Source organism: Hemicordylus capensis, chromosome 5, assembly GCF_027244095.1.
Source record: "Hemicordylus capensis ecotype Gifberg chromosome 5, rHemCap1.1.pri, whole genome shotgun sequence".
NCBI lineage: Eukaryota > Metazoa > Chordata > Lepidosauria > Squamata > Cordylidae > Hemicordylus > Hemicordylus capensis.
In genome coordinates, this window is record NC_069661.1 from 128,826,330 (window position 1) to 128,839,903 (window position 13,574).

The window sequence follows — 13,574 nt, forward strand, 5'->3', positions numbered from 1 at the left end:
CAGTCGATATCCCACTGGGGGTGGCTGGGTTATATCCCTTAAAGCCTTTGCAACCAGAAGCTCACCCTCTACATTCAGACACAAACAAAAGGTGCAATCCAGATTCACTACTAATTAGAGTTTTGCTATTTAGTGGCACACAGAGTCATAAAATGATATGCCTTTTGCTAATTTGTTGAATAAAACTACAGGAAGGAAGTTGACATATCCACGTCTCCACTTTCTCGGGTCACCCTTGCTGAAAGAGAATCTGCTTTTAATGGTTTGGCATTCTCCCCACTCACTTAAAAAGAAACCATGAACTATGACAATGTGCTGCCCCCTACCCTGAAGGAAATATGATTAACACTTCCCTAAAGTCATAGCTATTATTATCTGTTTATATATGTGATAAATTTAGTTTCATATCTCATATAATGTCTGTATTTCCTCTGATGTTATCTCATACCACTGGAACAGATTAGATTTTATGGGATTCACAAATAGTAATGTTTGAACTATGAACATATGTGACTTCTTAATTTATAAAATTAAACCTTGGGTTATCAGACCAGCTCCCATTTTGGACTTAAGTGTCCATTTTGGGCAAACAAGACCTTCACATAGGACTAAAGTTTATGCCTGCAGGCCACTGCTCTTGGAAAGATAGGAAAGTACCCAATACTCTTACAATCAAGAGCAATTTGTATTTAATTTATTTATTTAAAATATTTATACCCCGACCCTCTAGTACACTACTGCTCAAGGTGGCTAACAACAATATTGCAATTTTGCCTGGCTGGCAACAGAGAATTGCCAGCCAGGCAAGCAAAGGTGCGGGAGCAAAGGGGGATCTGAATGGTTCTGGGGTGGAGGCTGAATGGACAAGCCTGATACCACCAAAATGAAATTAGGACAACTTCTTGCCAGTAACTGAACTGGCACGCTTAGAGCCCTTTTCATGTCCCCTGTCATTGGGAACATGAATAACCAGAAAAGCTTCTATTCAGAAGCCTCTCCTGCCTTGTAGGCCTTTTAAAAAAATATTTATAATTGACCTAAGCCCACTGAGCTTAGCGTGCTTTCAGAAGCAGACGTGTTGACAGACACTCTGCCCAAGCTTTCCTGTTCCCTGAGTGTTCCCTGAATTTGTTCTTCCATTCTTCCCTGCATGTTCCCAACCGCACATTAAGGTCATCTAAGGAGGTCCGTCTCCAGTTACCACCTCTGAGTCGTCTAGTGGCGACTCAGAGGTGGGCCTTCTCTGTAGCTGCTCCTGGGCTGTGGAATGCACTCCCAGCAGAAATCCATAATCTGAATTCATTATTGGCCTTCAGGAGAGCCCTCAAAACCTGTTTGGCCTGGCCTTCCAGGGTTTTTAATTTGTTGTAAATATTTTTAACTTGCGGTAACCTGGTCTCCCAGGATTTTTAAACAGTTTTGAATGTTTTATCTGTTAATTGTTTTATGGTTTTATAGTCTCTGTTTTTAATTGTTAATTGATTTTAATTGTTTGTTTTAATGCAAACTGCCCTGAGCTATTTTTGGAAGGGTGGTACAGAAATCAAATGAATGAATGAATGAATGAATGAAATGATTTGGTCTGTGGCAGATGCTGTACCCAAGTCCTCCTTGGAATCTTGGAACTGAATGCCTGCCAAGCACCCAGACACTACTGAACCCCCTTGGAACAGCTGTCAGTCTGACAGCCTTGAAAACCAACCCAGCCATTGACAGCTTATCTACAACATGAAAGCTGGATCTCCACCCTGAGATTCACTGCTCTACTTTCAAGGTTTCATCTCTTCTCAGCAGTACAGGAGAGGCATACAAGTACTCTCTCTCTCCAGCTCCACTGTAGCTTTCCTCACTGCAGCTTGACTTGGTTACCAAGTCACTTCCCCCACCTTAACTGAAAATCCTCCAGATCCTCTCTGTCAATCAGTCAACCAATCTTTATTGGTATGGTAACAGGCCAGCAAAAAAAAAAGTACGATCCTCTCTGTTGCACCCACTCTAGCATACAATAATCAGTACCTGATTATGGTGGTCTTCTCTTTTTAAAAAAAATGTATTTCTTTCTTTTTAAAAGCTCTGGCCTCCCAACTCTGTTTGCTCCTGGAGAACTTTACAGTGATGCTTCACTTTCACCATCAAGTCTTAATACACGATTACACACATGTTGACTTGGTGTTATTTGGGCCTATTCTACTGGGTAGGTAGCAGGTTAGAGTTGTCTGCAGATGGTAAAGCTTCCCCTAGTAGCCAAATAATTCTCCCAGTTTCAAAGAGCATTTCAGAATTTAGTTGGTATCCCTGCCCTGGTCACATAAACTATGAACAAACGTGTGCAAGAGGCACAAGTCAAATCAAATCAAATCCTTTATTATGGCCACAGGCCAATATTACTGGCATGAGTCAGAGCAACACCTGTTAACTCCTGGTTGATACATTTAATGACACTTACCTAATGGAATATATCCTTGCTTGTTGATTTTTATTGTTGAACAATTTATAAATATGTATATAAAACTTTGTTTTTGAGATCTAACCTTTTGCAACAAAGAATATGACAAAACTACCTCCCAAAAAGCCATAGATCAAGAGTGGAACTTAGGCTACATCCTCCAGAGCTCTCCCAGTGCCTTCAATCACTTTGAGGAGGTCTTACTTTTATGTGGCTGTTCCTCATTTAATAGGAAGAGGCTATGTACATATTATGTGCATTTAGCCCAACTAAAATTCTTAGACTGTAAACCACTTGACTAGAACCACCATCTCTTACAATGCATGTGGTAAAGAGTGCTGAAGGAGTTGGGGAAGGATTTCCCAGTACAGTACCAGGGGTGAACACATCCAATTACCTCTTAAGTAAAAGGAAGAGGGGGACCGTGAAAAAGAGACTGTGGGTAGTGGTAGGGGAGCACAAGTCCAGCTTATGAATGTAAATGTTGAAAGCAAAATGTACACCTATGTGAAGAAATGCCAACAAAATGGGAATTTTGCTCATCTATATAATTCTCTAAGGCGTACCTATAGCTAATTAATTAATTAATTAATTTTATATGTAAACTACTTTGGAAACTTTTGTGGAAAAGCAGTATATAAATACTAGTAGCAGTAGTAGTAGTAGTAGTAGTAGTAGAACAGACTACTTACATGGACACACCCAGCGGCAGCCACACGTTTCCTTCATTTTAACAGCAAGTTGATGGTTGTGACATGTCGGCCTGGGCATTTTCTCACAATTAATTATGTGAGTCTTCAAGTCTGTATAGCCACCTGGTAAGCATGTCACAGTGTGGCACTGGTCCTGTAATGTCCATATGTCACCAGGCTGGGCAAAATGACAAACTTATGTTAAAATAGGTTTCAGTTTTTTTACAAAACACAGAGGGTAAAAAAACGGACAAAGTTATAAGTTTGGGGTGATGATTCTTGTTTAGCTGTCACCAGATGTTTGATTTAAAACCTGAAACTGGCAAGTAAGATGACACTGCTATTATGCTGCTCAAATAGGCTTAGGCAACCAAACAATAGAATGCGACATTTTAGTTTTTCATGGTACAAAAGTATTAAGGATGAAGATAAACACAGGGTGTCCAAATTATGTGTTACTAAGTCCCATTGATTTCAATGGAAGAATTAAAAATTTGTGTAAATCTCTCCCGCTGTAATCAATGGGACCTAAAAGCCCTTAATTTATTCCTACTGCAATGAATATGTACCAGAATCCAAGACAATTTATATGAAAGAACGTTGTGATGCATGGGAATGGTACTTGCTGCTATGTCTGTTAGTATCTCTGTTTTGTATTAAACATGGGCATTGGAGTCAATGCAAGAATTTTATTCTCATCTCTTGAAAGGACAAACAGACCTTAGCTTCAAGAATATAAAATTATTTTAGGAAGTGTTCTCAGTAAAACAGCTCACACACCACAACAGGAATAAAGATGGCTCATCCACATCATTAAAAGGCACCCAGCAGAAGAAGGGTCTGGAAGTAGTTTCCAGCAGTTAGGCTCCAGGACCTGGATTCTTGCTCTACTTGCAGCTCTGGTTTCACTGCAAGCCTGGAAGATTGAGCTCTTTGGTTTGAGGATGTCATGTCTATGGTTTGTGGATCCCTGTCATATTAGGCTGTTTTGCATTGTCAGCTGATTGCAATCCTGATCCACCAAATTCTATACAACTTTGACATTAGAGTGGGCTTGTTAGTAAGAACAACTTGCCTCTAGTGCAGGGCTGATCAGGTTCGGCCCTCCTGCAGATGTTGACCTACAACTCCCATAATCCCTGGCTATTGGCTGGGGATCATGGGAGCTGTAGTTCAAAAACATCTGGGGAGCCTAAGTTGAGCAGGCCTGCTTGCTTGCTTGATTGATTGGATTTCTATACCACCTAATATAGAAATCTCTAGGCGGTGTACAGATTAAAGCATAATATATAAAATATAAAACATTTAAAATTCATAAAATCAGATAAAAATCACAATAGATAAAAACACATTAAAATTTAAAATTTAAATTTCAGTTAAAAGCCTGGGAAAACAGGTATGTCTTCAAGGTCCTTCTAAAAGCAAACAGAGAAGGAGATTTCAGCAGGAGCATTCCAAAGCCACACCAGGGCAGTCGCAGAGAAGGCCTGGTCCCGAGCTGCTACCAAACGAATTGGCAGCAACTGTAACCGGACCTCTCCAGATGATCTTAATAGGCATCAGGGTTCATGATAGAGAAGGCGCTCTCTTAAGTACCCTGGACCTGCCGTTAAGGGCTCTATAGGTAATAACCAGCACTTTGTATTTCGTTCAAAAACATATTGGCAGCCAGTGCTGTTCTTTTAGAATCTGTATTATATGGTCCCTTCAGGTAAACCCAGAGACCAAACTGGCTGCCGTATTCTGTACCAACTGTAGTTTCCGAACCACATACAAAGGCAGCCCCATGTAGAGTGCATTACAGTAGTCAAGCAAAGAGGTCACCAGCATGTGTACCACTGTTTAAAGGTCATTTGTCTCCAGAAATGGACGTATCTGATGTATAAGCCGAAGCTGATAAAAAGCACTCCTGGCCAACCTCAGAAACCAGGGAGAGTTTGGGATCCAGGAGCACTCCCAAACTACAAACCTCATCTTTTAAGGGGAATGTAACCCCACCCACAACAGGCAGATCTAAACCAGTGGTTCTCAACCACCGGTTCGCGGACCGGTGCCGGTCCACGAGGTGTTAGGTACTGGTCCGTGAGGCCTCACTAATAAAAATAACACACACACACCCCACCAATTTCGGACTGGTGGAGGATGCCGCAGGGAGCTCTCCGAAGCTCATTTCCAGGCAGCCCTTGCTGCTGGATAATAATGAACATTATCCAGCAGCGAAGGCTGCCTGCAGTGTTCCCTCTAACACAGATCCCCAGATGTTGTTGACAGCAACTCCTAGAATTCCCAGCTTAAATGGCTTTTGCTTGGGGATTCTGGGAGTTGTAGTCAACATCTGGGAATCCCTGTTAGAGGGACCACTGTCTGTCTGTCTAGAAATGAGATCTGGAGAGCTCGCCTGGGCTCTGTGGACCCTGGGCCCCGCCCCCTTTGCTCATGATATCACTGGGGGAAGGGGTGGTGGTGAAGGGGGCAACCCCTTTACTAATTCCTGGTCCAGGAAACTGTGCATGAAGAATGTACCGGTCCATGACTCCAAAATTGTTGAGAAACACTGATCTAAACCATCTCTTGAATCCCAACCCCCTACAGACAGTACCTCCGACTCTAGTGTGAGGACTCTGCCTAGCTCCTGCTCCCCTTTCCTGATTGCTGCCGTGGACCTTGACTGTGGCTTCACCTTGAAACATACCTGCCTCTGTCCCCTGCGATTTATGTTTGCCTATTCTGGAATCTAATTACTGTCTATTTTGGACTACACCCTTATCTCAATCCCACTTGAAATGACAGTCTGCCTCTGCCCCAAGTCCTAAAAACTATGTCCTGGAGCATTGTTCTTCATTGCAAGGCCCACAACCCTCAGTGCAGCCCCCTAACCATTTATTAGGCCTATGCAATGCTTTGGCTGTAGCCTAATATTATGCATAGCTGTCCCCCCCCACCCCCAGCACCTCGTAGAGCACACCGTTCCCAATGCTGTACATTGTCCAATGCTTGTGGGGATCTTTTAAAGGAAAGAGAGACCTCTTGAGCCCCAGCATCATCTTGGAAGGTGCATCTGGAGGTTTGGAAAACGTAGCCATTTGCAGCACTTTCCCCATAGACCTCTAAGGGCAAAGCATGGATGGGAAGCATCATGAAGGTATAGTGCAAGGTGACAACACTATAAACCCAGCACAGTTAATGGTCTATTCTTGGCTCTAATATAAGCATTAGAGAAACTGCTGTACAGAGGTGGTTTTTGTTGTTGTTTTGCTTTCACTCTGAGATATCATTAGAATTAGTTCAGAGCTGCCAGATCTATAGCTATAAATATTGGAAGTAGATATTTAATATGTGAATTTCCCTTTGTGAACTCTGTGGGGTCATTAGGAAATTCAGAACGTTTTTGTTGGTAAGGAACTCCTCCTAAAGATTGTCTTGAGATTTGTTCATATTTTTAAGGAAAAGTTTGGGAACTTAAAGAAAGCTATAAAAGCAGTCACATGAGGATCTCTCTTTTTTTAAAGTACTGAGAAACATTTAGGTAGTAAATGACATGTTGTTTAATTACACATCTTTTTCTCTCTCTCATCTCATTGGAAGTAAAGTAAGTAAAATAGCCGATGTACAGCTGTGCACATTTGGCAAAGGTGACTTTGTGTTTCTTTATTATGTGTCCCATGCATACAACACCTATTAAGAAGCAAAGAACTGTATGAGGAAAAATAAGACACACTTTTTAAAGAAAGTAAACAAAAATTAATTAATGATATATCTAAAAATGAGTCAAGCAATTTGGCACATTAAAAAAACCAAACAACTAACAAAGCAGCAAATACAAGCCATTTCCCAAATGACTGCCAAAATGCAGAAAAAGCAGGAAAACACAAAAGCCCACACAAAATCGTCAAGGTTAAAGTCAATCAAAACAGATGCTTCTTCCAGCATGCCAAAAATGGACTCAAGCAAACTTCCTCCCACAGGGAGTTCAATATTCATTTGGATGTATGCATTCTGTGCCTGAGAACCTTCAACCTCAAAGACTTTGTACTTTGAGTAAACTCAGCTTTTACGCCTCAGCAACCCAATACCACAAAATTAGGACAATCTGGATATGCCCTCTAAAACAAATGGCTGTCCAGCAGCTTCACTTAACCATATATAAGCTTTTATAGTCCCATGTAAACATGGATGTACAATGAATTCCAGAGGCACAAAGATCACGAATATATGAAGTGACCTTAAAAGAGAGTCACACCATTGGTTCTCGAGTCCATTACTGTTTATTCTTCCTGGCAGCAGCTCTCCAAGGTCTTCCCCAGAAATGCTATCTAAGATCCCTGTAACTAGAGATACCAGGACTGAAAGCGAATGCACACAAACCAAGCATGTGTTCTACCCCCAGTCAGCTATTGCTCTCCTCACCTGTCTATTCTCCACAGTGGTTCTGGGGTCAGAAGTGTGAAGTTCAGACTGTACAGTCTGATCTCCCTAATAAGTTACCAGACTCCAGAATAATGTTGGCTCCACCTAGCAGTAAGGACTTCAGAGTTCTGGAGCATGTGCATGCATAGCTTGACACTGCATACAAAATCCAAAAGAGAGAGATGGATTTTGTGGAACATCTCCTATTTTTTACAACATGAAAACATTAATGTATTAATTTAACATTAATTAAAATATACTTACTGTCCTTTTATTCCCATCCTCATCTCTACACTCTGGGACAGTTTCTGAAACATAAGCAAACAGGAAATATTCAGAATGTCTCACTGATTCAAGGTACCACTAAAGTGTAAAATTCAAAAAAATACAATGGAAAGTCTGATTGAAAAATGTATAACCACCACCACCACCACACTGGCTCACTTTTAAGTGGGAATGTTAGCAATATATACTGCTGATTGATCTAGAACATGTTAGCAGCACAAGTGTTGCTGTATTTTAAAATCATGTACCTCACCTAGGGCACACCTTAAGTGGCGCAGTGGGGAAATGCTTGACTAACAAGCAGAAGGTTGCTGATTCGAATTTCGGCTGGTATGTTTCCCAGACTATGGGAAACACCTATACCGGGCAACAGCAATATAGGAAGATGTTGAAAGGCATAATCTCATACTGTGTGGGAGGAGGCAATGGTAAACCCCTCCTGTAATCTACCAAAGAAAACCACAGGGCTCTGGGCACCAGGAGTCAAAATCGACTTGACGGCACACTTTACGTTACATTGCCTAGGAATATGATCAAGATGTCTCCCCTGCCAAGTCAATACAGATGTGACATTAAAAAAATTAATTGTGCTTATGCTAACTGCTGCCAGGTTAGCTATAGCCAAATGTTGGAAAAATCAAATCACATCCATGGACATCTGGTAAAGGAACCTATGGTATAACGCGATCTCAGAAAAGCTAACCCATATTATTTGGTCCCATTCAAACCAGACTACAAATAATGCTTTTCATGTAATTTGGTCAGATTTTATTCTTTACTCTAATCGGGAAAACAATGGTTATTCTTCTATCCCAGACAATATTAGAGTGTGGATGGATTGATGAACCGGGGTTTGTTATATTATGTTTTGCTATTTATGTTTGGTTCAATAATGTTTAGCATTGTAAATTTGTTTTAATAAAGTTTTTTTATAATACATTGCCTACGGATATACATATTAGGCAGTCTACAAATATGATAGATGAATAAATAAGAAACATATGAAGCAGGGCTGCACAATTCCAGCTACAGTAGTTTACCAGAAAAAGTAAGTGTCAAGATACTGGGCCTCAGGGTTGGCTCCCTTATCCTCATCCTAAAGCCTATCAGATACATGTGTGCCTGCATTCAGCTTCTACAAGTCTCCCTTCACTTTCCAAGGTCTCAAGAAGCTCACCACTGTTCTCCTTTTCATTCTCACCCTCCACCCCATGACCTATTTCTTATAATTGCCCTGAAACAACCAGCTGTCAGACATGACTGAGCAAGTGAAAAAGAATCTTTTTTAATTGTCAGCTCCAGAGGTGGGGGGGGGAGAGAACCCAAAATATCCTGCTTACTCCCTAGAGGTGACCAGCTTGTTCTGCCCTATCATAAGCTGGCTGAGTGGCCAGGGACTGCTGTACCAAATGAAGAGCTTTGGAAGAGAGCCTGCCCACCTCAATAATGTGAATGTACTACCCTTTCAGTGGCTAGTCTGCTAGCTGAGCAAAGAGACACCTTTAGAAGTGGTGATTCTCTTATATTTAGCAGGAGGAGAACAACTGGCCCTATCCATCCCCAGCACAGCATCCCTCTGGTAGCTGTTGTTGGTGTCTACCTTATGTTTCTTTTTAGATTGTGAGCCCTTTGGGGACAAGGGACCATCTTATTTATGTATTTTTCTATGTAAACCACTTTGAGAATTTTGTTGAAGAGCAGTATATACAGTAAATAGTAGTAGTTGTTGTTGTAATAGTAGTAGTCTGCACAAGGCAACGCAGTCAAATTGACTGTGTCCTTTTCCTGGAACTCTCTCTCTATCCGTTCAGTCGTGTCCGACTCTCGGTCACTCTATGCACTCCATGCCATCCTATCTTGTACAGGTTCCTTTAGAAGCTGCACATGATGTACAGCTGGAACATGATGGGGTAAAGCCAACCACCCCATGCACAGCTGCACAAGGTAAGTGGTGAGCGGGAAATGTATGTTCCTCTCTGCCTCCTAAAATATGAAGATATGTCTTGCTGTGAATGCCTTCAGTTACTGAGGTGAAATTGATGAGGACAGAGATCTGGCCCTTTTTCCTCTTATTTCACCAGCTTTATGGAACCTTCTGCCCAGGGGACCTGTCAAGCCATCTAATTAAATCTTAGTTTCGGATTTGTCTGTTTTATTAAATATCTTTAATACATTATCTGCGGGGGTTCCGTTCCCACATATTACAGCGGATAATGAAACCACAGATAATGAGTCATTGAGTCTATGGGAATGTGGGAGTTAGGTTCCCAGACTAAAAACAAACACCATAAAAACACAAGAACCCCACAAAAATGGGCCAAATAAAGTGCCCTCCTGGCATCTAGCAATGCACCCCAAGTGGTACCAAAAATCATGGAGATATTTTTTTCATTACTGAAATGAGCCACAAAATGACTCACATGGACAAAATGACAGCTGGAAATGACCTCCACAGTAACTTCCAGCCTTCTAGGAACCGTGGATATGTGGATTTTAAGCTTTTTGTATCTGTGGATAATGAAACTGGGTGTCAATTAGACATCTGTGAATATGTGAAACCGCGGATACAGAATCTGCATATAACAAGGTTCTCCTGTACTCTTATTTGTGTCTCTGTTTTGACTGTATCATTTCTACCATTATATTAAGCTGAGCTGCCTTGAATGCAGAAAAAGGGTCCACTATTTGCAGTACTTCATGGAGTTTTGTTGGCCCTACTGTTTACAATTGTTTTCCTCTATACCTGTATGTGTATCCACATCAATGTTTCCTCTAAGGTGTGTACATGTGTGTGCACAGACATGTCCGCTCAGTTAATTTTAGATCCTGCTCAGTCTGAATCAGAAAGGTCCTGCTCTGAATGCATGTGTGCAAGCACTGCCTTGATACTGCCACCCAGAACAAAACTCATTCTATCCACCAATGAAAAAAATTAGAGGGAACACTGATCCACATGTGTATTTTTATTTTCATATATTCATATCTTACTTAAAATAGTAATATATCTTTCTGCCAAATGAGAATAACTCTTCATCCATCTGATGATTTCTAGTCCATGAAGTCTTCTGCCACAATAAGCCTATTAATCTTTATGGTACCACTTCCTAGAACATCACAGTTCCTGATTGCTCTTAACAAGCTTTGTTCTTCAACTGTCAAGTGAAGTGGTGTTCTAAGGAGAAGCACTCTCTCACAAAGCATAATTTGGCTGTCCTATAGATAATGAAAACTGAAGTGCAATTGCTAAATTAATCAAACAATTAAAGAAGCAAAATGATGTGCCAACTGCACTTTATTATCATGTGTTCTTTTTGGCTTATTGTTCTGAAGTGATACGAAACTTACCTGTGCATAGTTTCTTGACAAACTTATTGCCTAGCGTGACCATGGTGATAAGGTCATCAATGTGCTGCACCGTAATGATCCTCTCAGTGGCTGATGGCCCAGCTAAAGTGCGTAGTTGTGCTATGTTGTATCTGTCTCCAACTCCAATGGGAATCAATGATACCCCTGTGGGGGAAAATTGTCACATTGAACATTTCTCCATTTCAATTTCCACTACAGAAAATGGTTGGAATCAGTTTTTATTACTGACAATTATTCCTTCCCCTTTTTTACAGTGGGTTTGCTAAACAAAAACCAAGTTATTTCACAAGTATATCATTTTCCACAAAACCAATACTAATTTTAATAATGTATGGTATTTTTAAGGCCAATGAAGAACTATAAGGAGAGGTGAAATACAATTTTTCAAGGGGGGGGGAAACCTGGCTACTTTAATGCAAGAGCTGGTGCAAAGACCGTGCTGCTAGCTGTGCAAGCAATCAGGAGCAGGTCACAGTATTATGCATTCCTTCCCACTCCACCTCCCAGGAACAGCAGTTTAGCTCTATCCAGGATCTTGGTTCAAACAGGAAACCTGGTTACCTCTCATGAGGATTAACCTTGGTGTCAAAATAATAGTTAACTGTGATTGAACCCTTTTCAGGGAAGTAAGTGTGTGTGTGTGTGTGTGTGTGTGTGTGTGTGTGTGTGTGTGTGTGTGTGTTTTAAAGAGTAGGAGGAAGGAAGGAGCATGTAATTTGGCAGCCAATTCTTAAATGCAGAAATGTTACATTTGCACTAGCATTCACCAAACTCACAGGAATATTTACACAATTACACAAATAATTAAATACCATAGACCACTACTATAAAGTAGAAATGTGGCTTATGGAGCAGCCCGAGAAATTCAATGCTCCTGCATCTGGTCTTGGTCCATCTAGTTTAATTTTCTGCCTCTGTCAATGACCCTGATTTGGGAAGGACAAGAGCATAAGGCCTCATCTTAATGTTTATAACCATGCATTTCTGGAGCTCCCAGGTTTGATGGAACATACTATAATAGCTCTAGAAAGCATTATCGTCCATGGAGATGAGCAACCTTCTCTTTAAAATCTTGTTTAAAATTCCGACTTCATATTTGGTTCCAATGAACTTTAACAATGCAAAGACACAGAATATGTCAGAACATGTCTAGAAACTGGACAGCTCTGTATCAAGATGGGGCAATTCAGTAATGGGGCATTATAAATATTTTCTGAGCTCAGGCCCAAACTACATGTAACAGTGCAACCATGTGTACATTTAGCCTGCTGGCACCTCAGTAGGGGCTACATTGCAGCAGAGAAGGTGTAGGGAGGAAAGAGCATGTAACTCTTCCCCTGCCAGTCATCTCCTACCCACACATGGGGGTAAAGTGTCTAGAAGTTTCAGGGGGAAACCAGATGGCATGGAAAAAATCAGGGACTCCCATTCCCCCGCCTTTTCCCCATTTCTGCAGCAACGTACTCTCCCTCCCCAGGATATTTTACAACAGAGAGGAGGCCATCAGAATAACATTACATGTGGCTCCTGCACAGCGTATTGTTTGGCCCTCAATGCATATAGAATCAGAATACACTTATTGGGTTCAACATAACGCATAAACCATGGCAAACATTTTAGAGTCTCAAACAACAGGGAATTCAATATGGAACATTTCATAACCCAGCATAATTTACAAAAGGAGAGGGAGAATCAGTTATCATAAAATCACATGATACTGGGTCCCAAACCTGCAGTGGCCAAAGATGAGGGATGTATTTGTATTGGGCCTATTTCTGCTAATCTTACCCACTGAAATCCTAAGGGATACCCCTTGTTTAGTTTTTTCTGTGAGGTAGGAAAACGCATTGCATAGATGGTCAAATTGAAAAAGGCCTTGGCATTCTGTTGATTTCTTTATTTGTACCACAAGACCAGCTCTCCTCTCTAGTTGCTTCTGGGCTGTGGAATGCACTCCTTATAGATATCCGAAGCTTAAGATAATTAACAGCCTTTAAATAGCCCTAAAGATATATATAGCGGCCTGTCCTCCAGTGGTTTTTAAATTGTATTAAGTTATTTTAATGTTTAATTGTTTTAATGGGTTATTTCTTTTCTTTTTGGTATTTTGTTTTTCATCCATGTGAACCACCTAGACCCATTTGGGTTAGACAGTATAAAAATGTAATAAAATAAAAAATAAAATAATTACAGTGCAGAGAAACTCAGAAACCCCACTTGAAATATACTTTGCACACCATGTGAACTTTACTACACAAAGAGTGGTCTTGGTATACAGGTGAAACTCGGAAAATTAGAGTATCATGCAAAAGTCCATTAATTTCAGTAATGCAAATTAAAAGGTGAAACTGATATATGAGACAGACGCATTACATGCA

General features: G+C 40.8%; 1 protein-coding gene across 2 annotated transcripts in view; it reads right to left on the reverse strand.

Annotated features, from left to right (window-relative positions):
- VWF (von Willebrand factor) overlaps positions 1-13,574 on the reverse strand; it is a 262,224-nt gene that overhangs the window by 96,361 nt on the left and 152,289 nt on the right. For both annotated transcript variants that reach the window (XM_053257896.1, XM_053257897.1), the window contains 3 exons: positions 11,176-11,340; positions 7,810-7,853; positions 3,139-3,316 (listed from right to left, as the gene is read on the reverse strand). In XM_053257896.1, the coding sequence (XP_053113871.1) occupies positions 3,139-3,316; positions 7,810-7,853; positions 11,176-11,340 (387 nt within the window). The remainder of the gene's footprint in view (positions 1-3,138; positions 3,317-7,809; positions 7,854-11,175; positions 11,341-13,574) is intronic.